This window comes from Pogoniulus pusillus, chromosome 8 (genome assembly GCF_015220805.1).
Source record: "Pogoniulus pusillus isolate bPogPus1 chromosome 8, bPogPus1.pri, whole genome shotgun sequence".
In the NCBI taxonomy this organism is placed as follows: domain Eukaryota; kingdom Metazoa; phylum Chordata; class Aves; order Piciformes; family Lybiidae; genus Pogoniulus; species Pogoniulus pusillus.
This window is the reverse complement of record NC_087271.1, coordinates 19,114,636-19,133,123: the sequence shown is the minus strand read 5'-3', so window position 1 is coordinate 19,133,123 and position 18,488 is coordinate 19,114,636. Positions and strand designations below refer to the sequence as shown.

The window sequence follows — 18,488 nt, the reverse complement described above, 5'->3', positions numbered from 1 at the left end:
TTAGGTATTTTGGAGTTTGATGTTAGGGGGGGTAGGTGTTTGGGATTTTGATGCTTGGAGGTTTAGGTGTTTGGTTTTGCTCTTGCTTTTAGTGGGATTGTTTTAGCATGTTTGTGAATACAGGCATTTGAAGCCTAGCAAGTCCAAGAGAATCAAGAGTTGACTTCATAACTACAGTCAGATGGTTAAGATATGGCATTTGGAGATCCTTATTTTAAATGCACTGGTGACAAAAATTCAGGTGGATTCCAAAGGCAGTTTGAAACTGGTTTCTGTGTTCCAAGCCTTTCAAATTGCTTTTCCAAGTAATTCCCTCTTCTATTGGTTCATGCCTTTGTTTCTCTTTTGTAATGTTGTTTGTTTTTTCTAAACACCATTAATAGAAAGAACAGGAAGCACATTTAAGATAATAAATAGCTCATTTTAAGATAAAGCTAAACTGATTAGATAAAATATTTTCAGCCACGTGGGATTTTTTTGGTTGGTTGATTTTTTAAGTCATGATTCTTTTTAAGCTCATTTTTAATTACTCTGGGAGGGGGGAGGAAAGGAAAATGACAAAATCTGATCACAAGTAAGACCATAGTAGAGGAAAAGCTTCTGGGGTGAACAAATAACTTCTTCTCTTTGTCTTTTGATTAAAACCTGCTGCCTCTCCTGCCCTTTTAAGACACTGAGGGTTTGAAGTTTGTTGAGCTATGTTGCTGTTATTAAATCTTTTTTTTTAGCCATACAGCCAAAGCTTTACCTCTGCTTTTGAAACAGACAAGGAAAACATCTCTCTGATTGCTAAGAAATAGAGTAGTGGGTTTGCTGCCAAAAAGATGCATTCATTGCAAAAGTATTAGATTTTATTGTAATTAATTTGCATCATGCTGAGGTTTTGCTTAGTTTAAGGCTTATTTTTATACACTGGAGAATAAACTGCAGATAATGATAATGAGAGGCTCACATGACACTGATAAATACAAGTTTCCCTTTCTGCTTCTTTCCTGCATTCTTAAATGTCACTCAAGAAGAATCTTATTGGGGTTTAAAAGGAATATTGGGAGCCTTTGTGGTGGTGGGAGGGGAGGAAGTGGTTGTGTTTCCTTTTGTTTTGCTAAACTGTTCAAAGCTGCTTCAATACAGTTTGCTGTGAGAGCAGGGGTAGAGAACTAATTATTAGTTGAGGTGGTAACAAATTTCCTTCGGCAAAATGACAATGAAGAAAGGTCCCAGAATCCCAGCATGGTGGGGGTTGGAAGGGACCTCTGGAGATCATCCAGTCCCATGCTCCCTGCTAAAACAGGGGCACCCAGGGCAGCTTGCCCAGCAGCACAGAAGCCAACTGGGTTTGGAAGTTCTCCAGACAAGGAAACCCCACAACCTCTCTGGGCAGCCTTCTCCAGGGCTCCAGCACCCTCACAACAAACAAGTTTCTCATCCTAGCTCTTTTGTGAATCCACTGCCTCCACAGCTCAGTCTTCAGAGCATTCCAAGCTGCTGAGTGGTTTTCTGGGTGGTTTGATAAGGCTGGGAAACCTGTGACTGTTGAGCCTGAAGAGGAGAAGATTGAGAGAGCATCTGATCAATGCTGAGCAAGAGTTAAAGGACCTGTGGGCGGCAAGAGGATGGGGCCAGACTCTTTTCACTGGTGCCCAGAGACAGGTCAAGGTACAATAGGCACAAAGTGGTATCCAGAAGATTCCATCTGAACAGGAGGAGAAACTTGTTTGTTGTGAGGGTGCTGGAGCCCTGCAGCAGGCTGCCCAGAGAGGTTTTGGAGTCTCCTTCTCTGGAGTGATTCCAAACCCAGGTGAGCATTATGATGCTGGGCAAGCTGCTGTGGGTGCCCCTCCTTTAATCAGCATGGTTGGTCTGGGTGGTCTCCAGAGGTCCCTTCCAGCCCCCACCATGCTGGGATTCTAAGATTCAGTGATGAGTTTCATGAATTTAATGTTCTTCTATCTGAGACTGAGTAGAATACCTGAAATGTTTTGATTTTTAGCTGATATTGACCTTGTAAAGTGTATAGATTTAATGTAGACCATGACAAATGGTGAGCAACAACCTCAGATAAGCAGGTATGGAGAAGTGTAGTTCTTTGAGGGGTTTTAATGTGGGAAATCCTTAAGGACTGGAGTCTTGCTGAGGAAGTAGGAGAAATATTCTCTACATTTTTCAGGGATTAAGGAACTTTATGAAGCAGCAATGTGCAGTGACTCAGCCTCCCCAAAGGTGGGAGATCAGCTTTCTTTTGGCTCCATTGGACTTGGAGTGTTGGTCCTAAAGGTCTCAAGTAGTAATCCTCTCACAGTGAGGAAGCAGCAGGACAGAAGAAAAAGCTTTGTGAAAAGTTTTTTTTCACAAGGCAGGAGGAAAATCTAGGTAAGAAAAGTGTAACTATCAACAGCTGGCATTAGGGCAGGGTAGGAATTCATAATACTGGAATTAGTAGAAGTTTTAATTACCATTAGTCCTCAGGGCCTGAAATTTGAGTCTTTTTAGTCTTTCTGCAGTGATTGCAAAGAACACTATAAATCCCAGGGGAGATATGTAGAGACATAAATACAGATACAACTGTTTTATGCATATATTATTTATCTATTATTTTTCTTTGTTTTCCTTTTAATTTCAAAGAATAAATACTGGCCCAGACTTTGGGCATATGCAAATCCATTTATTCCTAAAATGCCTTCAAGTTCATAGTTTTCCATGGCTGTTCTTCTACCAAATTGTCAAGGGTCAGAGCTGTGCTGGCCACCAGATAAGTGCCAGAACCCCTCCATGAAGTTCTCTGCTTCCCAAAGGGAATTGAAAGGGAAGAAGGGAGAGAGACTTATGGGGTGGGAAAGAAACTGAACCAGCTGGGATGGAAAGAAGAACAATGCCATGGATAGAGACACAGAGACACAAACCAATATGGAACCCAACCCCTGATGGCAGTGATGGCACTATGGGCACCACTGGTGCTGGGGGCAGGAACTGGGCAAGTCCCAGTCTGGGCTCAGCAGCAGATGGGAACCAGATTCAAGAGTTGGATTCTGGATCTGGATTCAGGAGCACAGGGGTGGGGATGCAAAACAGAAAGGACAGATCCCTCCTGGGATACTGGCCAGGGAAGAAGAGGCTTGACCCTGGTGCTCTCTCAGCTGTCTCCTGCAGATGCCACCCATGGGCTGCAATGCCTTGCTGGGCAGTTGAGGGTCCCCTGTCCTGGCTGCTCCTCCCGGCATGTGCCACCTCTGCCTTCCTGCCCTTAAGGTGAGGCACAAGCCGTGGTGCTGCCCTCAGTGTGGGCAGGAGCAAGTCGAAGACAGAGGCATTCTGCAGCCCAGCCCAGGCAGTGCCTCTGCCCATCACCTTCTCACTGCTGGCAGCAGCCCCTGGCTGCAGAAATACACCCTGAGCTGGAGACAGTGCTGGCCCTGAGCAGGGGCTGGGCTCAGCAGCCACAGCTCTGAGCAGAACCTGCTTCTTCTGCAGCACAGCTCAGGACACAACAGGCCAGCAGCCTCTGTAGTGGAGTTACTTATTCCTTATTTTTGTCATAAAATCTTACCAGTGCACCACAGCTCAGGTGCAAGCACTTTGTGCTGTTTTTTCTTCTTAAATATTAATTGTTGATCATAGCATCTCAGAACAGAAGGACTTGGAAAGTACCTCTGGAAGTCATCCAGCCCAAGCCCCCTGCTGAGGCAGAGTACCCACAGCAGCTTGCTCAGGATTGCAATGGCCAGGTGTGGTTGGAAGCTCTCTAGAGAAGGACACTGCACAACATTTCTGGGTAGCATCCATCCAGCTCTCATCCTGGTTTGGTTTGGTCTGGTTTTGTTGCTCTTCTAGAAGACAGTTCCAATAGATAAGCAGTTACTGTTAGAAAGAAATTCTTTCCAGTGAGGGTGGTGAGACACTGGCACAGGTTGCCCAGGGAGATTGTGGCTGCTTCCTCCCTGGAGGTGTTCAAGGCCAGGTTGGATGAGGCCTTGAGCAACCTGTTCTAGTGGGAGGTGTCCCTGCCCATGACAGGGGGTTTGGAACTGGATGAGCTTTAAGGTCCTTTCCAACTCAACCCATTCTATGAATCTCTGAATCCCACCACCTCAGTTTATGGTGACAGTTGGGTTTTACTGCAGCATTGGAGGACTACAGAGAGATTGAACCATAGAATGGCAGAAACATGCAGGTTGGCAAAGCCTCTCAGGATCACCAAGGCCAACCTAGAACCCTACTCTACAAGATTTCCCTTAAACCATAGCCCTGAGAAACACATGTAAACCACCCTTAAACACATCCTAGAGTTGGTAAATCACTTTTGTTTATCCTCTACAGTTTTGTTTATCCTCTACAGTTATTTTTTCCTAATTTTTAATCCTATTTTCTACTGGACAAGAAGCTGCAGGTATTTTATGAGCTGCAATAATGGGATTATTTCTGTTTACATAAGGAAAGAGTGGGGGAAAAGGGTTGTAGAATGTTTTTGCTGTTGTAATTGCTATTTTAGCCCACTTCTAGCACTTCACTATTAGTCCACTTCCTAGATTGCTCTGTTATAGAATAGAATAGAATAGAATAGAATAGAATAGAATAGAATAGAATAGAATAGAATCAACCAGGTTGGAAGAGACCTCCAAGATCATCCAGTCCAACCTAGCACCCAGCCCTAGCCAATCAACCAGACCATGTCACTGAGTGCCCCATACAGGCTTTCTTGAACACCTCCAGGGACGGTGCCTCCACCACCTCCCTGGGCAGCCCATTCCAGTGCCAATCACTCTTGCTGTGAAGAACTTCTTCCTAACATCCACTCTGAACCTGTCCTGGAACAGATTGTGGCTGCATCCTCTTGTTCTGTCTCTGAGTGCCTGGCAGAAGAGATCAACCCCACCTGGCTACAGCCTCCCTTCAGGGAGCTGTAGAAAGCAATGAGGTCTGCCCTGAGCCTCCTCTTTGCCAAGCTGAACATCCTCAGCTCCCTTGGCTTCTCCTCACAGGGCTGTGCTCCAGCCCCCTCCCCAGCCTTGTTTGAGAGAGTCCAGAGGTGTTCCAGCCCCCTCCCCAGCCTTGTTTGAGGGAGTCCAGAGGTGTTCCAGCTCCCTCCCCAGCCTTGTTGGATGGAGTCCAGAGAAGGGCCACAAAGAACATCCAAGGGCTGGAACATCTCTGCCCATGAGGATAGTCTGAGGGAGCTGGGGTTGTTCAGCCTGTAGAAGAAAAGACTCTAGGGGGACCTTAGAGCTGCCTTCCACTACCTGAATGGATCCTACAGGAAGGCTGCAGAGGGACTTTGCATGAAGGGGTCTGGTGACAGGTCAAGGGGGAATGGTTTTAAGTTGAGTGAGAGCAGGTTTACACTGGATCTTAGGAAGAATAGGTTGAAGGAGAGAAGAGTTAGACTGGATCTTAGGAAGAATAGGTTGAAGGAGAGAAGAGTTAGACTGGATCTTAGGAAGAATAGGTTGAAGGAGAGAAGAGTTAGACTGGATCTTAGGAAGAATAGGTTGAAGGAGAGAAGAGTTAGACTGGATCTTAGGAAGAATAGGTTGAAGGAGAGAAGAGTTAGACTGGATCTTAGGAAGAATAGGTTGAAGGAGAGAAGAGTTAGACTGGATCTTAGGATGAATAGGTTGAAGGAGAGAAGAGTTAGACTGGATCTTAGGATGAATAGGTTGAAGGAGAGAAGAGTTAGACTGGATCTTAGGAAGAATAGGTTGAAGGAGGGAAGAGTTAGACTGGATCTTAGGATGAATTTCTTCAGTACAAGAGTGGTGAGACTCTGCAACAGGCTGCCCAGGGAGGTTGTGGCTGCCTTCTCCCTGGGGTTACTCAATACCAGGTTGGATGAAGCCTTCAGCAGGCAAGTCCAGCTGAGAGGCATCCCTGCTCACAACAGGCAGGTTGGGTGACCTTAGATGATCTCTAAGGTGCCTTCCAACCCAAGCCATTCTACACTTTTACACCAGTTGTCCCCAGACTGTGGCTGGTTTCAGAACACTGTGGGTTTTCCCCCTTTTCCCTGCAGTATGCTGTTTGGAGATGACAACCAAAAGGAAAATCATCGGCCGCCTGGTCCCCTGCCGCTGCTTCCGCGGCGAGGAGGAGATCGTCTCCGTCTTGGATTACTCTCACTGTGGCCTACAGCAGGTGCCAAAGGAGGTCTTTAACTTTGAGAGGACGTTAGAGGAGCTTTACCTCGATGCCAATCAAATTGAAGAGCTACCCAAGGTAATCTGTGTTCTGCTTCTGGTACAGGTGTCGCTGTGGTGGTCTCCAGTGCGTCCAGCATGTGCTAACCTTCTGCCTCGCGGCTTGCTCTTGGCCAGGAGACCTGCTGTCTGGGGGGAAGGGTGGCTAGTGACCATGCCTTCAACTGCCAGTGACTCTAGAGGGTCGATCCCCTTCTCACATGGGGGTGCTGTCTCGCTTCGCTGGGCAACCCGAGCAGCTAAGCTACCCTGCTACCAGACAGGCTCCTGGAATGCAGTGGGTTGGAAGGGATCCTCGAAGGTCATCTGATAGAACCCCAGAATGCAGTGGGTTGGAAGGGACCCTCAAAGGTCATCTGATAGAACCCCAGAATGCAGTGGGTTGGAAGGGATCCTCAAAGGTCATCTGATAGAACCCCAGAATGCAGTGGGTTGGAAGGGACCCTCAAAGGTCATCTGATAGAACCCCAGAATGCAGTGGGTTGGAAGGGATCCTCAAAGGTCATCTGATAGAACCCCAGAATGCAGTGGGTTGGAAGGGGTCCTCAAAGGTCATCTGATAGAACCCCAGAATGCAGTGGATTGGAAGGGATCCTCAAAGGTCATCTGATAGAATCAAAGAATGCAGTGGATTGGAAGGGATCCTCAAAGGTCATCTGATAGAACCCCAGAATGCAGTGGGTTGGAAGGGATCCTCAAAGGTCATCTGATAGAATCCTAGAATGCAGTGGGTTGGAAGGGACCCTCCTAGAATATACTGGGTTGGAAGGGATCCTTAAAAGTCATACAACCATATCATTGTTTGAGTTGGAAAAGGCCTCTGAGATCTTTGAGTCCAACCACCAACCTGACACCACCATGGTCATTGAACCATAGAATGCAGTGGATTGGCAGAGCCCTTCAAGGGCCACCGAGTCCAACACTCCTGCAGTCAACAGGGACATCTGCGACAAGATCAGATCACTCAGGACCCCATTGAGTTTGACCTTGAATGTTTGCAGGGATGGGGAGATGCTTCTGCATGGGGAGGAGCAGGACCACCTACTTGTCCTTGCTTCATGCCACAAGAGCAGGGGGCACACAATGCCTGAGCACTCCTGATTTTTCCTGGTATCTGATCTAAACCTCCCCTGCTATGACTCGAGGCCATTTCCTCTTCTTCTATTGCTTGTGCTTTGGGAGAAGAGACCAACCCCCACCTGGCTTCAAGCTCCTTTCAGGGAGCTGTAGAGAGCCAGGTCTCTCCTCAGCCTCGTTTTCTCCAGATTGAACAGCAGCCAGGTCACTCAACGCCTCCTCACCAGCTCTGTTGTCACATTTGCTGCTCTTCTCTGGACCTCAATCCAGCCCACCAATATCCTTGTTGGAGTGGCCCAAAACTGAGCCTAACACCCAAGATGCCATTCTTCTGCCAGGATAAGGTGTTTATCCTTGTGGGAGCAGAGCCAGAGCTCTCTGAGTGATGCTTCTGTAAGTGGAAATGAGGTCCTGCAGTGGGATGGGTTAAATTGTCCTTCCAGTGTGCAACTCCTTCCACAGAATCTTTGAATCTTTTCTTCTCTTGATTAATGTTTACTGTAAGGAATTAAAAGTTACTGTAACAAGTGTTCTGGAAACAAAAGAGGGCAAGGTAGTGGAAAAACCAATTAATAGTAGGTGCTAGCTACATAATGAAGCATGAAGAAATGTAATCCATGCCTTAATTGAATTTTTCTTGACAGTAATGAAAGATGCTTACAAGTCCTTAATTAAACATTGTTCCACTGCAATCCATTATTCATCATCTCCCTACATATCTCCTGCTTGTGCTGTGCACAGGCTCCAGATCCGTTCTATTCACCAATGCAGCAAGCAAGCTCTCTGCATCCCATGAAGCTCCTTTGGTTACATGGGATGGTTCACCACAGAGGAGAATTGACTCATAGAACTCTTGAGCTTGGAATGGACCACAGGATCACAGGATCACAGGCTCATAGGATGTCAGGGGTTGTAAGGGACACAAAGAGATCATTGAGTCCAATCCCCCTGCCAGACCAGCACCATACAGTCTAGCTCAGGTCACATAGGAACACTGCCTGCACAGATGGGCAGAGTCCAATGGGATGGGGTTCAATAGCTCCAAGTGCAGGGTGCTGCACTTTGGCCACAACAACCCCATGCAGAGATACAGGCTGGGGTCGGAGTGGCTGGAGAGCAGCCAGACAGAGAGGGATCTGGGGGTACTGATTGATACCCGCCTGAACATGAGCCAGCAGTGTGCCCAGGTGGCCAAGAGAGCCAGTGGCATCCTGGCCTGCATCAGGAATGGTGTGGTCAGCAGGAGCAGGGAGGTCATTCTGCCCCTGTACTCTGCACTGGTTAGACCTCACCTTGAGTCCTGTGTTCAGTTCTGGGCCCCCCAGTTTAGGAGGGACATTGAGATGCTTGAGCGTGTCCAGAGAAGGGTGACGAGGCTGGGGAGAGGCCTTGAGCACAGCCCTACGAGGAGAGGCTGAGGGAGCTGGGATTGGTTAGCCTGGAGAAGAGGAGGCTCAGGGGTGACCTTATTGTTGTCTACAACTACCTGAGGGGTGGTTGTGGCCAGGGGGAGGTTGCTCTCTTCTCTCAGGTGGCCAGCACCAGAACAAGAGGACACAGCCTCAGGCTGCGCCAGGGGAGATTTAGGCTGGAGGTGAGGAGAAAGTTCTTCACTGAGAGAGTCATTGGACACTGGAATGGGCTGCCCGGGGAGGTGGTGGAGTCGCCGTCCCTGGAGCTGTTCAAGGCAAGGTTGGATGTGGCACTTGGTGCCATGGTCTGGCCTTGAGCTCTGTGGTAAAGGGTTGGACTTGATGATCTGTGAGGTCTCTTCCAACCCTGATGATACTGTGATACTTCCAGACAGGCCTTGAAAGGCTCCAGAGAAGAAGACTCCACAGCCTCTCTGGGCAGCCTGTGCCAGTGCCCTGGGACCCTTCCAGTCAAGAAGTCCCCCCTTGTGTCGAGCTGGAGCCTCCTGTGCTGCAGCTTCCATCCATTGCTCCTTGTCCTATCCCAGGGAGCAAGTGAGCAGAGCCTGTCCCCCCTCTCCTGACTCCCAGCCCTCAGATATTGATAAACACTGATTAAATCCTCTCCCAATCTTCTCCTCTCCAAACTAAACAGCCCCAGGTCCCTCAGCCTCTCCTCCTGGAGCAGTGCTCCAGACCCCTCATCATCCTCATAGCCCTCTGCTGGACCTTCTCCAGCACATCCCTGTCCCTCTTGAACTGGACCTTTGAGCTCTGAGCTCATCAGGTCTTGCCTCGAGCTTGCAATCTTACAGCTGTTGCTAGGCTGCTACCACAGACCCACGTCCCTAGGCAGGTTACTGCTGTGTCTTTTAGATACCTGCAGGGATGGGCACTCCACCAGCTCCCTGGGCAGACTGTTGCAGTGCCTGAGAGCTCTTTCTGGGAATAATATTGTTTTTCCTAATGCACAAACTAATCCTCCCCTGGCACAAGTTGAAGATATTTACTCTGGTCCTACCACTTGCTCCTTCAGAGGAGAGACCAAGCCCAGCCTGGTTAAAACTCCTTCAAGGAAGTTTTAGGGAGCCAGAAGGTCTCCCCTCAAGATACCTTTTCTGCAGACTAAACAACCCCACATCCCTTAGCTGCTTCTCCCCAGATCTGTTGTCCAGACCCTTCCCCAGCTTTGTTGTCCTTCTCTGGACCAGGTTCAGCACTTCAATGTCCTTGTAGAGAGGGGCCCAGTACTTGATGTGTGCCCTCACCAGTGCTCATTGCTCACTCTAGTAAGAAACTTGAACAGTACATCCTCTGTGAGAGGAAAAGCTAAGAGTCCTGAGGCTGTTGAGCCTGGAGAAGGCTGAGAGGGGATCAGAGCAGTGCTCAGCAAGAGATAAAGGATGTTTGGAGAGGATGAGGCCAAAGTGTTCTCAGGTGTGACCAGTGACAAGAAAACAGGCATCTATCACAACCTGGAACCCAGGAGTTTCCATTTGAATAGGATAATTGTCTCTGTTGTGAGGGTGCTGGAGGCCTGGAGCAGGCTGCCCAGAGAGGTTGGAAGTCTTCTTGTCTGGAGAGCTTCCAGCCCCAGATGGGCATTGTGATGCTGGGTCAGCTGCTGTGGGTGCCCCTGCTTTAAACAGCATGATTGGACTGGATGAGCTCCATAGGTCCCTTCCAACCCCACCATGCTGTGAAAAGCCTCTATGCAGGCATTGGAATAGGCTGCCCAGGGAGCTGATGGAGTCACCATCCCTAGAGGTATTCAAGCAAAGATCAGATGTGGCACTCCAGGACATGGTTTAGTGGTCATGGAGGTGTAGGGCAAAAGATTGGAACTGATGATCTTAGAGGTCTTCTCCAACTTTTATGATCCTATGATCCTATGATTCTACTTCCAGCTCTTCTCTCTCATTTTCCTTTGCACTATTTTTTCTTTCCCCCCTCCCCAGAGATGTTCAAGGCCAGGTTGGACACTGGAATGGGCTGCCCGGGGAGATGGTGGAGTCGCCGTCCCTGGGGCAGTTCAAGGCAAGATTGGACGTGGCACTTGGTGCCATGGTCTAGCCTTGAGCTCTGTGGTAAAGGGTTGGACTTGATGATCTGTGAGGTCTCTTCCAACCCTGATGATACTGTGATACTGTGACACTGTAACCCGATCTAGCGGGAGGTGTCCCTACCCAGAGCAGCTGGGTTGTAACTAGATGCTCTTGGAGAGCCTTTCCAACCCAAACCATTCTATGATTGTATGGTTCTAAATACCATCATAAAGCCAAGGCTGCATGTTTAAGAAAGCCTTCCAATTGCTCTTCATTGCATTGTTAAACCCAGCCTTGCCCTTGTAACACAGAAGATTAATGGCAGTGTTCGGTTGCTTGCTTCACACCATTCCTATTTTTTCAAACCTAAGCCTTTATTCATGGTTATTAAACAGACCAAATAATTTCTTTATCAAATTTTTTGCTTCAGATTTTTTTTTTTTTTTTTGCTGCAGGTCTCTGAACTTTTTTTTTTATTCTTTTTTTTTTAATTTTTTTTTTTGCTGCTGAATGAATATTCCAGGAGATAAAATGGCCTTTTGTTTTTTTTCTTCTCCTAGCATGACAATACAGGTGCTTAACACCAACATTGGTATCATGAGCCACCTCAGGCAGAGCTTTTCATAGAGTCAGAGAATGGTTTAGGTTGGGAGGGACCTCAAAGCTCATCCAATTCCAACCCCCCCACCATAGGCAGGGACACCTCCCACTGGAATACGTCGCTCAAGGTCTCATCCAACCTGGCCTTGAACATCTCCCTGGGCAACCTGTGCTGCTGTCTTTTCTCTCCCTGGAAATGTGAATTCATTCATTCTTCAGAGGAAATTAATATTGCCTATTTTTTCTTCTAGTTATTTACCAAACTAATGTGCCTCTGAGGTCACAGTGGTCTTTCGAACTGTTTCTGTCATCAGCATGCTTGATCATGGTTAATAATCTAACAGAAAATCACCAGTGAGAACTCTTGGTCATTATCTGCCTTAGTTACTTTCCCTGCTACAGAGAATCACAGAATTGCTCAGGTTGGAAAAGATCATAGAATCACAGAATCAAACAGGTTGGAAGAGACCTCCAAGCTCATCCAGGCCAACCTAGCACCCAGCCCTGTCCAGTCAACTAGACCATGGCACTAAGTGCCTCATCCAGGCTTTTCTTGAACACCTCCAGGGACGGTGCCTCCACCACCTCCCTGGGCAGCCCATTCCAATGCCAATCACTCTCTCTGGCAAGAACTTCCTCCTAACATCCAGCCTAGACTTTCCCTGGCACAACTTGAGGCTGTGTCCCCTTGGTCTATTGGTGGTTGCCTCGGAGAAGAGGCCACCCCCCACCTGGCTACAACCTCCCTTCAGGTAGTTGTAGAGACCAATGAGGTCTGCCCTGAGCCTCCTCTTCTCCAGGCTGCACACCCCCAGCTCCCTCAGCCTCTCCTCATAGGGTTTGTGTTCCAGGCCTTTCACCAGCTTTGTCACCCTTCTCTGGACATGTTCCAGCACCTCAACATCTCTCCTGAATTGAGGAGCCCAGAACTGGACACAGCACTCAAGGTGTAGCCTGACCAGTGCTGAGTACAGGGGAAGAATAACCTCCCTCATCCTACTGGCCACACTGTTCCTGATGCAGGCCAGGATGCCATTGGCTCTCTTGGCCACCTGGGCACACTGCTGGCTCATCAGATGTTTAAGATCAAGTCCAACCACCAACCCAACACGACCATTCCCACTAAGTTCTCCAGGTGTTATGTCCCCAGGTTTCCTGAACACCTTCAAGGATGGTGACTCAACCACCTCCCTTGTTGCAGAAATCTGTTTAGCTTGCTGTGGGAAACTTGGTCAAGGCCCCACAGCTCAATGTGATCAAGGGGATGCCACATGGACTCCAGACTATTCAATGTGAATTATGCCAGAGACCTTTATTGACCATTTTGTCTCTCAATGTACAGTCTCAGGGCATAAAGCACAGGCCTACACATTAGGATAATTAGGCAAGGACAACCCACTCCACCAGCATAAACCATGTCTTGCTTTCCTCATTAACGAGGTGTCCATTACCTGCCCTTTCTGACCCAGCAGCTGGTGGGAACCGATGTCAGCATCCACCTGTTACTATCCTTCTTCACTTCGCATTCCCACACTCCCTGGGGAGGCTGCTCCAATGCCTGACCACTCTTGCAAGAAAGGAATTGTTCCTCATGCCCAACCTAAACCTTCCCTGGCACAATTTCAGGCCATTTCGTCTTGTTTACAGAATCACAGAGACAGGCAGGTTGGCAAAGCCCCTCAGGATCACCAAGGCCAACCTAGAACCCTACTCTACAAGATTCACCCTCAACCATAGCCCTAAGCACCACATCCAAACCACCCATCCAAACTACACATCCAGTGTGGATGACTCCACCACCTCCCTGGGCAGCTCATTCCAGTACCTGTGCTATCACCTGATACCAGAGAGAAGGAACCAATGCCCATCTGGCTCCAATCTCCTTTCAGGGAGTTGTAGAAAGCCAGAAGGTTTCCCCTCAGCCTCCACTTCTCCAGACTAGGCAAGCCCAGCTTCCTCAGCTGCTCCTCACCAGACCCTTCAGCAGCTTTGTTGCCCATCTCTGGATATGCTCCAGCACCTTGATGTCTTTCTTCAGTTGAAGGACCCAAAATTGAACCCAGGATTTGAGGTGTGGCCTCACCAGTGCTGGGTGCAGGGCCTGAGTTGGGGTTGTTCAGCCTGAAAAGTGAAGGTTCCAGGAAGATCTTAGAGCAGCCTTCCAGTACCTGAAGGGGGGCTACAGGAGAGCTGGGCAGGGAGTCTTTACAAGGGCTTGTAGTGATGGGGCCAGGGGCATTGGTTTTGAGCTGGAAGAGGGCAGTTTGAGACTGGAGCTGAAGAAGAGAATCTTTCCAGTGAGGGTGGTGAGACACTGGCACAGGTTGCCCAGGGAGGTTGTGGATGTCCCTTCACTGCATTTCTTCAAGGCCAGATTGCTCTAGTGGAAGGTGTCCCTGCCCATGGCAGGGAGGTTAAAACTAAATGGTCTTTAAGTTCCTTTGCAAGTCAAACTGTTCTGTGAACCTATGACCTTAAAGGTCTTTTCCAAGCAAATCAATTTTCTTATTCTGAAGAATGGTTTAGTTATTTCTGTCAAGCAGCTGCAACTTGTGTCTATGGTCCTGAGCAGCCTGTAAGAATGTCTTCTCAAACAGAGAAAGACCTTGAAGTCAAGTCCTGCAGCTGGCTCAAGGCAATTCCAAGCATCAATATAGGCTGGGCAGTGCCTGGCTTGAAAGCAGCCCTGGAGAGAGGGACTTGGGAGTGCTGGTGGACAAGAAGCTCAGTCTGAGCTCTGTGTGCTCTGGCAGCCCTGAGAGCAAGCAGAGTCTGGGCTGCAGCCAGAGAAGTGTGGGCAGCAGGGTGAGGGAAGGGATCCTCCCCCTCTGCTCTGCACTGGGGAGACCCCACCTGGAGTACTGCATCCAGTTCTGGAGCCTCTGGGACAAGAGGGATAGGGAGGTGCTGGAAGGTGCCCAGAGAAGGACCATGAAGGATGATCAGAAGGCTGGAGCTGCTCTGCTGTGAGGAAAGACTGAGGGAGTTGGGGCTGTTCATTCTGCAGAGGAGAAGGCTCCCAGGTGGCCTCATTGTGGCCTTTCAGTATCTGAAGGGGGCTGCAAGAAAGCTGGGGAGGGACTTTTTTGGATGCCAGGTGGTGATAGGACTGGGAGGAATGGAACAAAGCTAGAAGATTCGACTGGATGTTAGGAAGAAGTTCTTCAGCATGAGGGTGGTGAGAGCCTGGCAGGGGTTGCCCAGGGAGGTGATGGAAACTTCATCCCCAGAGGTTTTTAAGGCCAGGCTGGATGAGGCTGTGGCCAGCCTGATCTAGTGTGAGGTGTCCCTGGCCATGGCAGGGGGGTTGGAACTGGATGATCCTTGTGGTCCCTTCCAACCCTAACTGATTCTATGGTTCTAAGTCAATATAATGGCTTTTCAAAGTATTTTCTTCTGGAATTCTTACCTAGCAAGGTTTTGTGTTGTGGTGTTGGATGTTGGGTAGTGATAAGGCTAGGGGGAATGGAGCAAAAGTAGATGTGGGGACATTCATATTGGATATTAGGAAAAAAATTCTTCACCATGAAGGTGGTGGAATGCTGGAACAGGTTCCCAGGGAGGTGGTGGAAGCCTCACCCCTTGACATTTTTAAGGCCAGGCTGGATGGAGATCTGAGCAGCCTGATCTAGGTGTCCCTGCCCATGGCAGGGGAGATAGAGCAGATGATACTTGAGGTTCCTTCCAGCCCTGACCATTCTGTCATTCTGTGTTCATTGCCTCTGTGTATAAAAGGTCATCCTCAACTGCTCTTTATTTCCTGAAACACTCCAAAGTGTCTTTTTTGTGTTGCAGCAACTGTTCAACTGTCAAGCTCTACGCAAGCTGAGCATACCAGACAATGACCTCTCGAGCCTGCCAACCACTATTGCTAGCTTAGTTAACCTCAAGGAGCTTGATATCAGCAAAAATGGTAAGAGAGCCAAAGGGTATCTAAGTATTTCAAAGCATTGCAATGAATATGGACATTAATGATGTTTTAATTTCTAGTGGTCAACAAGCTTGTGTTACAGAAGCCTTGCTCTTCTCCTCTATGATGTGCTGTTGTCCCCTTTGAGAAGTCTAGGGAGATACCCACCTCATTTACTGTTCTCTGAAGAGAAAACAGCTTAGTGTACCATGATGAATTGTGACACTCGTTGGAAATTGAAGTGGGAGACCCTTTCTCGGTGGACTTCTAAACCATTCCACTTTCCAAAGTGACTTGGTACAGCCTGGGCTCTTGTGTAGGGTCTGTAAGCACCTAAAGCTGGAGACAAACAACCACCAGGAGTTACCCAACCACTGACTCATTTGCCCACATCTGGTTTTGGATCTTCATTTGCGTATTGATGTGCCTTAAACCCTCTGCGTGTAAACTTAAGTGCCTTTGTTTTGAAAATGAGGCTTAAGCACTTTTGAAAGCCTTGACAAATTCCTTATCAGTGTAGACCTGGAGACTCTCAGGACTTTGTGCTCTCCTGAGTAGTGAAGAAAGCCTTGGGGGGGGAAGACAGATAGTTCAGAAAGAAAAGACAAGCATAAATCAGTACAAAAATGTCACAATTTAACTCTAGAAGATTATATAAGTCAACCATTAGCATAATAGTTTTAGTCCAAGGCATGTTACCTCTTCTGGTGTATTTATTTAGTGCCTGAGTATCACTTTTATTGGTGTTTAATCCTAAAATATGTGTGTTTTTTTCTTGGGATAGCTTAAGTCTGGGCTGAAAAAATGCCTAATTCTACTTTCATGCTCACATGTGCATAGCCTTCCTAGTAGAACTAGACTTGAATCCAAAACCATGAATGCTCTTCTTGGTAGAGCTTAATTCTGTCTAAAACAAAGAAGTTGCCTAATTCTACTTTCATACTCAAATCTGGGTGTTCTTCCTGGTAGAACTAGGCTACAGTACTAAAATAGGTGTGTTCTTCCTGGGAGAGCATAAATCTGGTCCCAAAAATGCCTAATTCTACTTTAATACTAAGCTATGTATGTTCCTCCTGGTCGAACTAGACTCTAATGCTAAAACACAAATGTTCTTCCTGGGAGAGTTTAAGTCTGGTCTGAAAAATGCCTACTACTACTTTAATACTAAACTGTGTGTGTTGTTCTGGTAGAACTAGACTCTAAGGCTGAAACATGAATGTTCTTCCTGGTAGAGCTTATGTCTGGTCTGAAAAAACTCCTAATTCTACTTTGCTACTCAAATCTGTCTGTTCTTCCTGGTAGAACTGGACTCAATACTAAAATAGGTGTGTTTTTCCTGGGAGAACTTAAGTCTGGTCTGAAAAATGCCTAATTCTACTCTACTACTAAAACTCCTAATTCTACTTTGCTACTCAAATCCGTCTCTTCTTCCCAGTAGAACTAGACCCTAATGCTAAAACATGAATGTTCTTCCTGGTAGAGCTTAAGAGTGGTCTGAAAAATGCCTAATTATACTTTGCTACTCAAATCTGTCTGTTCTTCCTCGTAGAACTGGACTTTAATACTAAAATAGGTGTGTTTTTTCCTGGGAGAACTTATGTCTGGTCTGAAAAATGCCTAATTCTATTTTACTGCTCAAATCTGTCTGGTCTTTCAGGAAGAACTGGACTTTAATACTAAAATAGGTGTGTTTTTCCTGGTAAAGCTTAAGTCTGGTCTGAAAAATATCTAATTCTACTCTACTACTAAACTGCATCTCTGTTCTTCCCAGTAGAACTAGACCCTAATGCTAAAACATGAATGTTCTTTCTGGTAGAGCATAAGAGTGGTCTGAAAAATGCCTAATTCTACTTTACTACTCAAATCTGTCTGTTCTTCCTGGTGGAACTGGCCTTTAATACTAAAATGGGTGTGTTTTTCCTGGTAGAGCTTAAGTCTGGTCTGAAAAATGCCTAATTCTACTCTACTACTAAACTGCATCTCTGTTCTTCCTGGTAGAACTAGACTCTAATGCTAAAACATGAATGTTCTTCCTGGTAGAGCTTAAGAGTGGTCTGAAAAATGCCTAATTCTACTTCAGTACTCAAATCTGTCTGTTCTTCCTGGTAGAACTGGACTTTAATACTAAAATAGGTGTGTTTTTCCTGGTAGAGCTTAAGTCTGGTCTGAAAAATGTCTAATTCTACTCTACTACTAAACTGCATCTCTGTTCTTCCCAGTAGAAATAGACTCTAATGCTAAAACATGAATGTTCTTCCTGGTAGAGCTTATGTCTGGTCTGAAAAATGCCTAATTCTACTTTGCTACTCAAATCCGTCTGTTCTTCCTGGTAGAACTGGACTCTAATGCTAAAACATGAATGTTCTTTCTGGTAGAGCTTAAGTCTGGTCTGAAAAACGCCTAATGCTATTTTAATGCTCCAATATGTGTGGTCTTCCTGGTGGATCTAGACTACAATAACACTAAAATAGGTGTGTTTTTCCTGGGAGAATTTAAGTCAGGTCTGAAAACTGCTGAACTCCACTTTAATACTCAAATCTGTGTGTTCTTCCTGGTAGAATTAGGCTATACCCCTAAAACATAAACCTTCTTCTTCCTGGAAGAGCTTAAGCCTGATCTTGAGATAATTATACCCCTTTGCGAGCAAAAAATGTTAACCAGTTGGGGCTGGTTGGGTGGGTTTTGTTACAGATCCATAATCATTCTTTACATACTTGGTTTTGTTTTGTGTTTTTTTTTTAACTAGGTATTCAAGATTTCCCTGAAAATATTAAATGTTGTAAGTGTTTAACAATTATTGAAGCCAGTGTCAATCCCGTCTCAAAGTGAGTATCAAGTAGTTTATGTCTTCTGTACTGCCAGGGCAGAAAAGTGAACTGAAATGTAAAGCTTTTGCAGCAAGTTCCTTGGCCAGGATTTGGCTGAATTGCTTTTCCAGTTGTTTCAAGTGCAGGGTTTGATGCAGCTCTGAAAAGATCTGTGTCCTGTGCGTTAGGTGTGGTGTCTTTTTATCTAGTAGTAGTGCTGGCAAAGTGGCCAAAGCTTTCTGTCTGTGGGAAGTAAGCTGCGATGCAGCCTCATGTACCATAATGTCTTGGTTGGGACTTTGTCAACCCTTGTTCCTTCCCAAAGTTTGCAATAGGACCATAGGATCATAGGATCATAGGATGTTAGGGGTTGGAACGGACCTGAAGAGATCAGCCAGTCCAACCCCTCTGCCAGAGCAGGACAATACAATCTAACACAGATCACAGAG

The 18,488-nt window shown here is 46.9% G+C and overlaps 1 protein-coding gene across 7 annotated transcripts in view; it reads left to right on the top strand.

Moving 5' to 3' along the window:
- The window catches only part of LRRC7 (leucine rich repeat containing 7), a 216,308-nt gene that overhangs the window by 83,441 nt on the left and 114,379 nt on the right, over positions 1-18,488 (top strand). For all 7 annotated transcript variants that reach the window (XM_064147490.1, XM_064147496.1, XM_064147491.1 and 4 more), the window contains exons 2-4: positions 6,005-6,207; positions 15,118-15,235; positions 17,979-18,057. In XM_064147490.1, coding sequence (XP_064003560.1) covers positions 6,005-6,207; positions 15,118-15,235; positions 17,979-18,057 — 400 coding nt within the window. The remainder of the gene's footprint in view (positions 1-6,004; positions 6,208-15,117; positions 15,236-17,978; positions 18,058-18,488) is intronic.